The sequence below is a fragment of the Engraulis encrasicolus genome, chromosome 7, assembly GCF_034702125.1.
Source record: "Engraulis encrasicolus isolate BLACKSEA-1 chromosome 7, IST_EnEncr_1.0, whole genome shotgun sequence".
Taxonomy (NCBI): Eukaryota; Metazoa; Chordata; class Actinopteri; order Clupeiformes; family Engraulidae; genus Engraulis; species Engraulis encrasicolus.
This window is the reverse complement of record NC_085863.1, coordinates 19,085,917-19,099,402: the sequence shown is the minus strand read 5'-3', so window position 1 is coordinate 19,099,402 and position 13,486 is coordinate 19,085,917. Positions and strand designations below refer to the sequence as shown.

General features: G+C 44.3%; 1 protein-coding gene across 1 annotated transcript in view; it reads right to left on the bottom strand.

Moving 5' to 3' along the window:
- Window positions 1-253: 253 nt before the first annotated feature.
- pitpnab (phosphatidylinositol transfer protein, alpha b) overlaps window positions 254-13,486 on the bottom strand; it is a 45,392-nt gene continuing 32,159 nt past the window's right edge. The window contains exons 8-12 of the mRNA XM_063203021.1: window positions 13,300-13,377; window positions 9,811-9,921; window positions 7,854-7,976; window positions 4,236-4,321; window positions 254-340 (exon numbers count right to left, since the gene is read on the bottom strand). Of these exons, the coding sequence (XP_063059091.1) occupies window positions 4,274-4,321; window positions 7,854-7,976; window positions 9,811-9,921; window positions 13,300-13,377 (360 nt within the window). The 3' untranslated portion in view covers window positions 254-340; window positions 4,236-4,273. The remainder of the gene's footprint in view (window positions 341-4,235; window positions 4,322-7,853; window positions 7,977-9,810; window positions 9,922-13,299; window positions 13,378-13,486) is intronic.

Here is a 13,486-nt window from a genome sequence, read left to right as displayed (position 1 = left end):
TTATTTATTTATTCATTAGTATTTTTTTTTCTGTAGACTTTTTTTTTAATGAGAAGTGCTCTAGAGATGTCAGACCGAAGGGTAGTGAGAGGAGAGAAGGATTTGACCTGTAGGGATCCCACGGCAATGAAGAAGAGGAGGAGGAGGAGCTGGAACAGGAGGAGAAGGAGGAGGAGGAGGAGGAGGAGGAAGAGGCGAGTATGGGTTAAGGGGCGAGAGACAAGAGACCAGCGATGGGACACTGGAGCTTGGACCAATTTTTATAATGATGTTGGATTTCTTCACCGCTGTGACCACTGAAGAGAGTGATGCCGCTGGTGATTACAGGTACTAGTCTGATCTGCATGAGAGAGAGAGAGAGAGAGAGAGAGAGAGAGAGAGAGAGAGAGAGAGAGAGAGAGAGAGAGAGAGAGAGATTGAAGGAGAGGAAGAAGTTAGTTAGTTGATTAGTCAGTTAGAGCTTTATTTGTCCGCGTGGGACAATTGTACTTGCATTATGCTCGCTGGTACCAAACATGAGATACAGTGTGCATATCAACAAAGAAGAAAGCACACACACACATAAACATAAAACGTAGAACACAGAAATTGACATTCACACTAGCACACACTACATTGGGTGGCTGCATAACTACTTGACCTCATTTAGTGCCTTTATCGCTGGTGGAATAAAAGAGAACTTTGACCTGTTTTTGGACAAGAGGGGTGCACAAAACAACGTCCAGAGGGCAGGAGTTGAAAAGAGGATGACAGTTAATGTGTACTGTATATTGAGCGATGATGTCAGCCTTTTTAACAAGCCTCTCCCTATAACAGTACATGCACACACAGATGGCACGTTTCCTTAAAGGGGTATGCCATTATTTTGGGGCTTAAAACAGTTACAATCGTTGGCCAGGGTTTATAACGGTGGTTAAGTGTCTTATTTTTCATGTTAAGCGTTGACTTGCTTTAAGACAAGTTATAAGAGGGAATATGTCGCTAAGCTAGGTAAAGTCAATGGATCCGTGTAGCATTGTAGCATGCTACACGGATCCATTGACTTTCATAATGGCTGTGGCAGAGGAAAGAAAAGAAAAAGACAAATGACACAAGAGTACAACCAGCCATTACGCATCACGGTCATCCAATACACGGTAAAGAAAACACAACGTCATGCTTTTTAGCTATCATTTCCCTCGTTTTCTGTCTTCATTCATAGCACTTTTTGGAATATTCATATACACAATTGGTGAAAGTAAACACAGAACAGGGCATAAATATGAATGCTCAGGCTGACCTGTAATGTAATTAAACGAATGCAAATCGCACTCCACTCTATTTCAATATACTGTAGCGTAGAGCTATGTAGGGCCATTGACTGATGCCATGACTGATGAGTGCTAAAACCCTGACGGGACAGGAGGATCACAGGGAGGCTGATGGGTGTTGTGGCTGACGGCAGCGGTGGAGTGCTTTACTCCTAGCAAGGATTAATGTTGCACCATCGATCGCACCTCCAGTGGCCTATAAATAACTCATGGAGGGGGAGAGAGAGAGAGAGAGCGAGAGAGAGAGAGAGAGAGAGAGAGAGAGAGAGAGAGGGAGAGGGAGAGACAGAGAGAGTGTGTGTGTGTAAGAGTGTGTGTGTCTGTGTGTGTGAGTGTAAGAGAGAGAGAGAGAGAGAGAGTGTGTGTGTGTGTGTGAGAGAGAGAGGGGGGGGGGGCTCTCTTTGAGTAGGACATGCAATTCAGTTTATCTCCACCCACCTACTGGGCCCATCATCATTGTCCTTATGGACCAGCGAGGCCCGGGGATCTCAGAAACAGATTCTGCAAGCAGGCCAACATATGGATGACCACAACACCACAAGGTCACTGTAGCATCTGTACTACTCTACTCAGTGGTATGCACAGACATTTTAGAGGGCAGGTGCGGAAGATGGGGATTGGGGACATGTGGAACTTCCGTCTGGCTCACCGTTTCAGGGCATTATTGTCACAGGCTTTTAATCATGAAGCATTTGTAGTAATTATCATGTCCACATGTGCTACAGTACATTGTGGAAATAAACTTTAAAAAGAACTTTCAAAAGGGATTTTGTTTTTGTCTAGCAGGGCAAAGTGGCAGGCTATTTAGCACTAGCCAGGCTGCGCCCTCCTAGTGACGCAACACCTTCGGCGGAATTCAGATCGAATCTCGATTGCAAGTCTATGATAATCAGGCAAATTTAGCACCACCTCGTCCCTATCTGTGGCATATGTACTACTCTACTGTATTCTAGCACCACCGGCAGTAGATTGCATAAATAGCAATAGGTACCGTACCAGCAATCTACAGTTCCCTGCTGCTAGCAATCATTAAAGTAAATCTGTTTTCTATCAGTCTAGCGATTAGAGTTAAATCATTACAAGGCCCTGTAGCCTTGTAGTGCTGGTGGTCCTGTCAACGTTTGTGTAGCCCCTTAATGCACGCTGCTAAGTACTACAATACTATGACATAACACAGGGTCTTTAGTAATACACTATGACTTAGTCATTGCCATTCTGGTAACAGCAAATTTATAACGCTGTGTCTTCGGTCACCCATCAGATTTGAAGGAAATTTGTCTCTCATTCAAACAAAAGACAGATGGTCCAGTCCTCCAAATTAATGTAGTAGCGAGGCTACAGGCCATGGAGGGTGGCCAAGTGAATTTCAAATATTGAACAAAGCCCTGAACAACCTTGCACCGCCATGCTTATTCACCTCGCCACTCTCCCATCCACCGACTGGGCTGATGCCAATATCCACACCCCCATCACCACTACCAAATACTGTACCCTAGGACAGTGGTTCTTAACCTTTTATTCTTAATGCACCCCCTTTCTTGTGCCAAAGACAAGACACACACCCCCAACCCAAACTTCTACACATGTATACACACATAAAAAAGATTTAAGTGATTAATTACGATTCTTGCCTGAGACGCAAATCAATACCTTAATGACTTCAAATGGGACCAAAACATATTTTCATTTGGCCTGATTATCATGTTTGCAATTTCGCTCACAACCTCAACACAAATAAAATTCTGCGCACCCCCTGCAATCTCTAGCGCACCCCCAGGGGGTGCCCGCACCCCAGGTTAATTCTACACAGTGCGTGTGTTGTGTAAGTACTGCTCTACTCATGAACAACTGCACAACTTCATGAATCACAGTTTTGGAATAAATGGAAGGTTGAAAAAAATTATTTAGAGCTCCTTTATGTAGGTGTACGTTACAAGCTATAGTGTAAGCCTCAATAGATGTGGCCATATACTGCGTCTTCTGTGAATATGATCACAAATTTTTACACATTGAACATTGAGCCACATAATTCTTTTGCTAAAGTACATAAGTAGGCCACCAAGTACTGATTTGCTCTCAGTCTACTGTGAAGGAAGCAATTACAGAATTTTAATTAGTATCGCCATCTGGTTAAAAAAAAACCTTCTCATATTAAAGTGGTGTCCAGACAGATTAAATGATTAATGAATCAAAACATTCCAGACACAGAAGATAGGCCTACGAAGGCCAACTTCCAATTGTTTTGCAAGTGTGACAGTGTGGCACTAATGAGCGGACATAATTGAATACATTTTCAAAGCAGAGCCACAGTGTGCGAACTTCTACTCTTTTCCACTATTAGATACGCCTTTGTCCTGCACCTGACCTCAGAGAGGTGGGTTATGCATACTCTCACTTTTATGAAGATACTAATATAATGACATAATAATATAATGAGAGGACATAATGTGCAGATCTGACAGGTCCGTTAAAGCAGGCACACCATTGATGCTAGGGGACAAGTAAAGGCAGAAATGTTCCAAATTATATTGAACAGACATTGTTTTTCACAAAATTAGGACCGGATGATAGAACTACATTAAATTATCTTCAATTCACTGGGAGTAGAATGGCATGACAGCACGTGGTAGTGTGCTTTTAAGAAACAAATAGGCCTACAGTACATGTATACACACCCTGGACTGCACTGAATATACGAAAATAACAATAAAAAATTAAGCAAAAATATACATGGGTTTTTTTTGTTTATAAACATGGTGTTGTGAAGAGGGGCAAGACACTGGCAGCCAACCACGCGTGCTAATTTTTTGAGTTGTGCGCAGCCAGGGTCGCGCAGCCAGGGGAAAACAAAACATGAGAAACCATGTATATGATAAGGACAATAACAATAAACAACTGTTCATATTCGTACCCAGCCTTGCCTACCGTCATTGTCAGCAGCAGCATTGCATCATGGTCCTGCATCAGTCCTCCAGAGCGACCATGCCTTTCACAGGATCTTTCACTCGCATCTGAGGACAGAGACAGAGGCAGAGAGAGAGAGAGAGAGAGAGAGAGAGAGAGAGAGAGAGAGAGAGAGACAGAGAGAGAGAGAGACAAACAGACAGACAGACAGACAGACAGAGAGAGAGAGAGAGAGAGAGAGAGAGAGAGAGAGAGAGAATTAGGTTCAGTGTTAATTAACATGTGGTACAGACAGTAAAGTGGTGAATAAGTCTTCAAATGGACACAGAGGGGATTAGTGACCTCTGACACCACACACACACACACACAGACACACAGACACAGACACACACGCACGCACGCACGCACGCACACACACACACACACACACACACACACACACACACACACACACACACACACACACACACACACACACACACACACACACACACACACACACACACATACACACAACCTCTTGTCCGTCTGAAAGGTCTGCCTGCCGTGCATTTTGATAAAGCTTGTCCCCTTCACATCTCTTTCACTCCACTTACTATGAATGACCCAGTATTTGTTGCCATAGTTGGATTTGGTGATGGGTTCCAAGGTCATATGTCTATTTTTAGTGTCAGTCTTTTTTTCTGAATGTGTATGACTGGCTTTTGCAGTTTGAAACAAAGAGAGCGTGTAGGGAAACAGACAATATGGTGACCACGAGACAAGAACAAAACAGACCAAAACAATCCCCAACCCTTAAAGAAATGTAAATTTGGCTCTTTCAGTTGTACCAGTGGGGAGACGATTAAAACACACTTAGATTTGTGGGGACCAACATTTTTGTCCCAACAAAAAACATTTTACTCTATTTCTTTATTCTACCGTTCTTCCTTTCATTTGGGTCCCTGCCTGGTGAGTTATGCGAGTATGTGCGCACACACACAGACACACAGACACACACACACACAAACACACACACACTCACACGCACACACGCACGCCCGCACGCACGCACGCACGCACGCACGCACGCACACACACACACACACACACACACACACACACACACACACACACACACACGCACACACACACACACAGTGTACACAAAAACATGCGGTGCCAGCCAGACAGGCAGTTCTGAAAGGAGATAGCAGAGGGTGTGCGTGTGTGTGTATCAGGTCTAGTCCCACACAGACTGATTGGATGCTACCTACTGTACATGAAGTTGGATATGAATGCTGAGCAGCATAAATTGAATCTGGGTCAGCACAACATCTGCTTGCTAAACATGAAGTTTCTCTCCTGTATTTAAACGGCCTCTGCTCCCATTACAGGTGCAGTGCCAGCACCTGACTGTGGTGGTGCTGAGGGTTGCTACGACAACAAAAACAAAAGCAACAATTAGGATACTCCTACTACTACTGCTACAACTACTGCTTAACTACTCACACTACTATGAATACGATCACTACTACTGTACTACTACTACTATGGCTATGACTACTGCTATTACTACTACTACCACTACTACTTTTACGACTACGACTACTACTACTACTACTTCTACTACTAAGGTTGGTCATTTTATTTTCCTTTACTGATGTATGCCAAGGCATACACAATCATTCACTCACAAATGGCCATTACACAATCCCACTTTCACTCACACTCAACAACGTCAACATTTACATACTGTATGTCGCAGGGCACAAATCTGTGAAGACCATTAGCTGAGCTTAGCATAGTTGCTGTATTATGTAGCCTTTTCAAAATTCGGTGTTGCCTGGAAAACGCTTCTGCTCACCTATGTAGGGATTGCAGGGAGTGACTTAATTATTATACTTAATTAAGGGAGTATGTCAGAAGCAGTTCAAGTGCTCACCCAATGCAGAAATGCGTAGACTTTATCCTGAAACACTTTTAACCGGGCTTAGCTCTTGTTCACTAAGACACTCTGCCTCTACTTCTTAACTCATTCATGAGCGTCTCTCCAGAATAGCATAGCAAGGTAGCCAGGGCATGCACAGTGCACCGGCACGGGTGAATGTGAGGCATACAATGTAAAGCGCTTTAAGTGCTCGAAGGAGTGGAAAGGCAGGCGCTATATAAATGCAGTCCATTTACCATTTACCATTTACCATTCACTCCCTGCGTGATAAGAAGGTGAATATCCACTTTATTATCCCTGGTTTATAAGGGAGGCGCCATTACTGTTTGGGTAGCAGTTGCAAGTGCTAAATCATTCAGAAGGGCTATGGGCAGCCTAACAGGATCTAGCAGGCTGGAAGTCATCGAAACACATTAAAATGGGCTGGGATGGTGGGCGTGGTAATATGGTAGCCAGGCCGTGCCCTCCTAGTGATGCAACACCTTCAGCATTGCTTCTAGTCAGGCCAGAAGCAATAAAGATATTGTTTCTGAGCTCCCGAAAAACCGGGAACTTCTCCCATTTTGTCAGGTAGCAAACAACCATGAGCAAACCAAGGGAGGCGGATCAACCATGCCGTTTGGGAAATGTTAATTGTTATGCTCTTGGTCAGACCAAGTCTCGAAAAGATTTGAAAGTCGATGATAATCAGGCAAGTAATATGGTGGCTAGAGGACACTTTGCAGATGAACAGTAGGCTAAGTTGAAAATTTAAAGAAAGCAAAGAAAGAAAACTGTATGTGGATCCTCATGAATATTAATACTCAGAGAGCGTCCAATCAAGTTGTGAAATTCCTTCGTCCAATCACTAGCAGTTCACTGCAATTCTGATGCTATTTTACATGTATGTGGCTAGCTCCAAAGGGTTCAAATAGTAATGTGGTGTAACCCATTTTATGTTCATGAGTTGTCGAGGATCCACCTACAATTTGCACATTTGCGTACAGTAGAATGCCTGGTCAGAAGTTGACAGAGAGACACCGGTGTCAGAGATGTCTGGTTATCCCACAACAGCTGGTTACCCAGATGTGAGACAGTGATTGGACGGAGGCAATTGAAAGCTATCGTGACATTTACTTCAAATTTGCTCTGACCAATCACTGTGGATTCTGACATCTGGGTCACCAGTTGTTGGAGCTGGAAAAGGGAATGCAGTGGTGTATTCGCATTCGCATCCCCACTTTTGAGCTCCCTAAATGAGGCTTTCTCAACTTTTACTGCAGAAAAATGACTGGAGTGCAACAGCAGTGACATTTTTAAGAAATAAAGAATCAAGAAAAAAAATGCACCACCACATTAAAACTCGTTCCAGCGCCCTTGAAGAAGCAAGATAGCTTAGCTTATATCACTTAGCCTGACAGGTCAGACAATTTATTTTGAATTACTTCGTAATCCATGAATGGTCTGATTACGCTTGTCTGGGGAGGGATTTCAGTCAGTTTTCAGACAACCAGTGTTACGGGCCAATAAGCGAACGCACTTGGGAGCATAATAACACGTCACGAACGTCAACTGTCAGCTATTGGTCAGAGCTCATTTTAAACCAGAGCTGAGCTTACTCCTCCCGCCCAAGTGCTCCAGGGCACAGAGGACCCAGACCTAAAATGAATTACAAATTAATTAATGTGGTCTGGTAAAACCAGGCTACATATCACTGGCATCAGCCTCACCTCGTCCAGCTCCTTCCTGGTCTCCTCTTCCATTCGCCGGATGTCGTCCATGTTGAGCTCGATCCACCGGTCGATCCAGCAGAACAGTTGCCGGTGGAAGTTGGTGAACAAACGCTTCTCTTGCTGAGAGTGTGTGTGAGAGAAAGAGGGTGTGCAGGTGAGAGAGACAGGGAGATGGGGAGGGAGAGGGAGGGAAGGCAATGAGAAATGTGTCTCATTTCCTATGAGCAAACTCATTTTATTCTCAAAGAGCACTGCTGTGTATTGCTCCAACATCTGTATGGCTCAGAAATGGTAATGGGAGCATGTGATGGAGTGACCATCACTAGGGTTGTGGGTGTGTTCTGACTGTCACACCAATGAACCTGGCTCTTTGGTGTTTGGAGTTTGGGTTCGAGTCCCGGCTGGGCAACTCTACTCCCCTTCACTACAAATGTCAGAAGTGGGATGGTTACCATGTGTGAACTGTAATTCCATGTGAGGGACCCCCAGGATTGGTGACCCTGAGGCGAGGGGCCCCAGTGATGGGTGAAGCATAGATAATGGGGCACACTGGGTGGGAGAAGCATGATGGACATTTGCGTGAGGGACACCATCAGTGTGTGAAGCGCAAGGGTGCGCTTCCCAAAGGAGAAGGCAGTCTGATGGACTGATCATCATTAGGGTAGTGGGTGTGTTCTGACTGTCACGCCAAGGAGCCCAGCTCTTTGATGTAGCGTTCAGAGTCCCAGTTTGCTACTCCAGAGGGTCTGGGTTCGAGTCCCGGCTGGGCAACTCTACTCCCCTTCGCTACAGAGCAATCATGTAGTCAAGTGTGCAGCCCTCTGGTTTGATTCCTGACCGTGCGATCACACTGTCGGCGTTGAACGAGTGGAAAGATGCTGAAGTAATTGACTTTGTATGGGAGAGTAGGCGGCAGAAGCGTTAAAAGCCGCAAAGCGTGTCTAGAGTCAAAAGCCGAGGGCGTCAAAAGTTGAACTTCATCTAAAAATATGTAATGAGCTCGGCGGCAGCAGGCGGCAGCCAATGGAATGTTCACATTTTTCTAAACACAAGCTTCGGTTGGTCGAGATTCTTGGTCGAACGCTTCAGGTTGAATCTTTTGCCTCGTTCAACGCCCCTGACCTGTGCTTTCCAGGCAGGAGTCAGCAGCGTTTTAGCTCTTTCAACGCCAGCGGTGTGACCGCAGCATGACACCGCCAGGTGGGTGAAGGAAGTAATTAATCAGCACTCCCCCTCATCATGGCTGATGTACAGATGAACATAAATGACACACCTATTTATTTTTCCCCTTCCACAGGTGAGGCATAAATGCAATTTCATTGTGTGCTTTTATAATAACAATGGGAATGTTGCCTTTCACTTTCATATTATATGTAAGCCTACTTACACAACTCCAAGGGGTTAGTTATTGATAGGTATGCACCCTATCAATACATATTTACTACACACTAAAAATTAACCCTTAAAATAAGGTGTCACTGCCATAATAGTATCTAGACGCAAGTGTCCCTGCATACTATTATATACTGTATAGCCTTTATTGTCCCCAAGGGGAAATTAGTTCTCACCACAGGGGTACAGTCGCAGCGCCTACAACACCGGTCAACCCACCTGTACATTACATACTGTATATGCACAATACAGTAAGACAAGAGAAGGGTGGGGTGGGTAGACAAGGACGAGGCAGGTAGAGACAAGCGGCAATAAAGGTGCACCGTGTAATATTTTTTTTTTGTTTATTTCCAGAATTCATGCTGACCATTCAAAAATGTTACCTTTTTCATGAATAATTACCACTACCACCAAATTCCAAGTATTAATTATGACTAGAAAAATTGTGTTTTTCATACACGAAAAGGGGTATCTTCTCCATGGTTTGCCATTTTGAATTTTACAGTAATAATAACATAGGGAGAGGTGAGGGGGAAATGCCTCATGCCTTTTATGTTCTTACCTTCTGGATGAAGTTCTCCACCTTGTTCTGCAGACCCCACCACTTGAACTTGACCGTCACCAGTTTGTAAGCACACATGTGCGGGCAGTCAGTCTTTTTCGGCAGCTCTTTCTGTGTGTTCACCATGCAAACAAACACCCCAGTTAACAGTGGTGTATACTGTAAGTATCTGTTGACTTGTTGCAGAACTACTACTTTTTATGTCGAGTTAACTTAAAGGGACACTGTGTGAGATTTTTAGTTGTTTATTTCCAGAATTCATGCTACCCATTCACTAATGTTACCTTTTTCATGAATACTTACCACCAGCATCAAATTTTAAGTATTCATTATGACTGGAAAAATTGCACTTTTCATACATTAAAAGGGGGATCTTCTCCATGGTCCGCCATTTTGGATTTCCAAAAATAGCCATTTTTAGCTGCAAAAATGACTGTACTTGCACCACACTAGAAAATATTTGTTTATTACTTAGTAAACTTTCATGTAAAGACCAAATTTGGCAATAGGCAGCCCAGTTTCAATGAGCAGCGTAACTGCAGTACCTTGTTTGACCATTTCCTGCACAGTGTACCTTTAACAAACTAATTTAACAATTTGATAACTTAATAATTTGAAATTAGTTAACATTCCCACGAACACATACACCTTAACACAAAGCAAACAAGATGACTTCTTCCACCATGCAAATAAACACCCACCACAGCCTCAGAGTTGTACATATAGTATACAGTATTAGACAATTATGTGTTCACTTGTTGCAGAGGAACTACTGTCATTGATTACCAATTATGTTGTGTTTTGAAAAACGGTTACAAAAATAGCAATAGGGTGACCTTAAGACCTGCTCCTACAAAGTATATCAGTAAAACAAAAGGGTAGTTCCTCGCGCTTCTGCTTTATCATCTGGTGCATCGACGGGAGAGAGGCAGGAAATCTGGACAACACCGGAGCAGCACAGATGTAATACTTTGTGAATTTTATTCAAGTGCACAACATGACTAACGTTTCGATGGTTAGACCATCTTCATGACGTCATGTTGTGCACTTGAATAAAAAAGACAAAGTATATCAGTAAAACACTTGCAGATGTTAAGTTATGGTTGAACCCCAAATGATGATTGCGCCCGAAATGACGATTGCACTGTAAATGACGGCTAACTCCCGAAGTGTTTGAAATGTCAAGGCGTGATATAACCATTATTGACCATGGCTTTGTCGTGCGTACGTGCGTATTGACCCTATGCTAGTCGCCATGGATGTTCACCATGGTAGCCTCTTAGTGCAGATGGGGTCGCCGACGGGCTTATTCACTATTTGCTGAAATACTCAACTACCTCATAACAACATTGCTATGACATTACCAATAACCTTAAGTAACAGATAAAGACATAACCACTACAATTTTGGTGACAGTAAGGTTATAACATAGGCTCTGCGTTAAGGGGTTAAGTAATCACAGGCGTCTTCCCCCTGGCCATTGTCTTCCATTCTTTGCAATCCTGTAGGCTAGAATTGGCATCTTAGTATGTAGGCCTACTGTATATATGTGTCACATTTGTGCTGTGCAAGACATGGCCTCTCCTTGCCACTGACTCCCCATTGACTGTTAGCATCCTCTGCAGCTGAGACAGGCCCCGTCCTTGCCGTGGAGTCCCCACTGACTACACTGTAACTTCCTTTATCACCCGGTGAGCAGACGGAACGTCTTCTGATTGGCTGAGCAGTTGTCCTTTATTCCCCAGTAGCAGGACACCTGGCTATGATGTCATTCATGAGTCCAAGTTGCTTCTTTTCTAACTTTCTGGAGAAGTGCCGTTACTTGTTCTATCGCATCTGGTTGTCTAGTCAAGACCGCATCGTTAGTTCTATCGCATCTGGTTGTCAAGTCAAAAACGCAGTCGACAATTCTATCGCATTTGGTTGTCAAGTCACCCCAACGTTCTGTGCGTGTGGCGCGTCCTTACATGCCTCCGATAGAGGCGCGTCTCACTAGATTAGGAAGTGGTGCCCATAGCAACGTACCAAGCGCAGTGGTTAATCTACTTTCTCACGAAGCCTTAGATCAACATATTAATAAATTAATACTTAAATGCTGGTAACCGGGTGATAAGCGGAATAACGGCCTTCGAGGTGTCCCGATATCAAGGGAAAATGGACTTGGCGAAGCGAACAGCCCTTCGGCTGCGCCGTCGGGCTGTTTAGAACGCTCCGCCTCGTCTATTATTTCCCTTGATATCGGGAAACCTCGTCGGCCGCTATTCCATACTTGCCCTTGCATGGAAGACGGACCCCCTGCTCTGCACTAGCCTGCCCTGCGGCCCGCCCATAATAACTGTGACACGGCCAGGGCCGTATTAAGATGGCCTGGGGCCCCTAGGCTACAGTTTGCTGTGGGGTCCCCTGGAAGACAAATTTCGTGACAAATTTACATAGACAGTATCATAATTATGAGGTAGGAAGTAAGGGTGACATGTCTTCCAAGTGTACTCAACGTGACGGATGTTGTTTTTGCATCTTGACACAATTCTGCAATTTTCCACTTTTGGCCAATCACAGGCCCCCACCTCGGCTGCAGCCATATCTAGCCTGTACATTAATCCGGCCCTGGACACCGCATTACTGTAAGTTTCACTTCTCATTTACTCTGGCCAGGTACACGATCTAGAATTCTAGAATTCATTCTACAAATTCTAACGAGACAGGAAACCAATCAATTTTGAGCTATTTCAATGGCTTGATGTGTTTAAGGCAATGATGCAGTTCAGTTCAGTTAGAAGGTGAGTGAATGGTTGGTTTTATGGATCATAGCTTCAGCCTGTAGAATATGGAGGCACCTTACGAATCCAACCTAGACACGTCCTTCGCATCTCCCTGAGAAAAATGGGTTGACAATGTAAGTAGGCCAGACCAAATGCATGCAGGGTTGTTAACCGTTTAGCACAGAGCCTCTGTTATAACTTTATTGTCACCAACATGGTAACGATCAAGTCTTCAGTGGTTACTCCACTTCATTGGTGACTCTGTATTGTCATAGTAATGTTATTATAATGTCGTTGAGTGTTTTCAGCAAAGAGTGGACAGGCCTGCTGACTGGCCCAACTGCAGCAAGAGGCTATGTTGCGGTACCCAGGTTACAGCCACACAACTGCAGGGGGAAAACACACAGGGGGTGGATTCCAATGCAAACTCCCGTCCTCCTTTGCTCACTTGCCTCCTCGTGGCCTCGTCATGACGTCACAGACAACAGCATTGTATTTCCATATCTCACAAAAGCTCAATTGTAGTGTCCTTTCCTCCTTTGCAAACGGGATGGTGAATGAAGAATAGTCCCCCAAAAATTGTTGCGGCTAGGCTAACAGAGGGGAAACTTAATTATTTTCGGGGCGTCAGCAAAAACGCGAGGCCACAAAGACAAGTGGAGGACGGGAGTCTGCATATTGAAATGCACCCAGGGTGAGCAGCTAGCTACGCTGTAACTACACACACCTTCCAGTCAGGTCCCAGTGGTCCTCTGCCTGTCTTCACTGACTTGATCTTTGAAGGGTCCTCCTCTGGCTTGTAATCCTGCAAGGGAGCCCCAAAGCCAACACAAGACAATGCAAACACAGTCAAACTCAACAAACATCTCAGAAAGAAACAAACTTTAAGATGACCATGTAACATCATAATATGC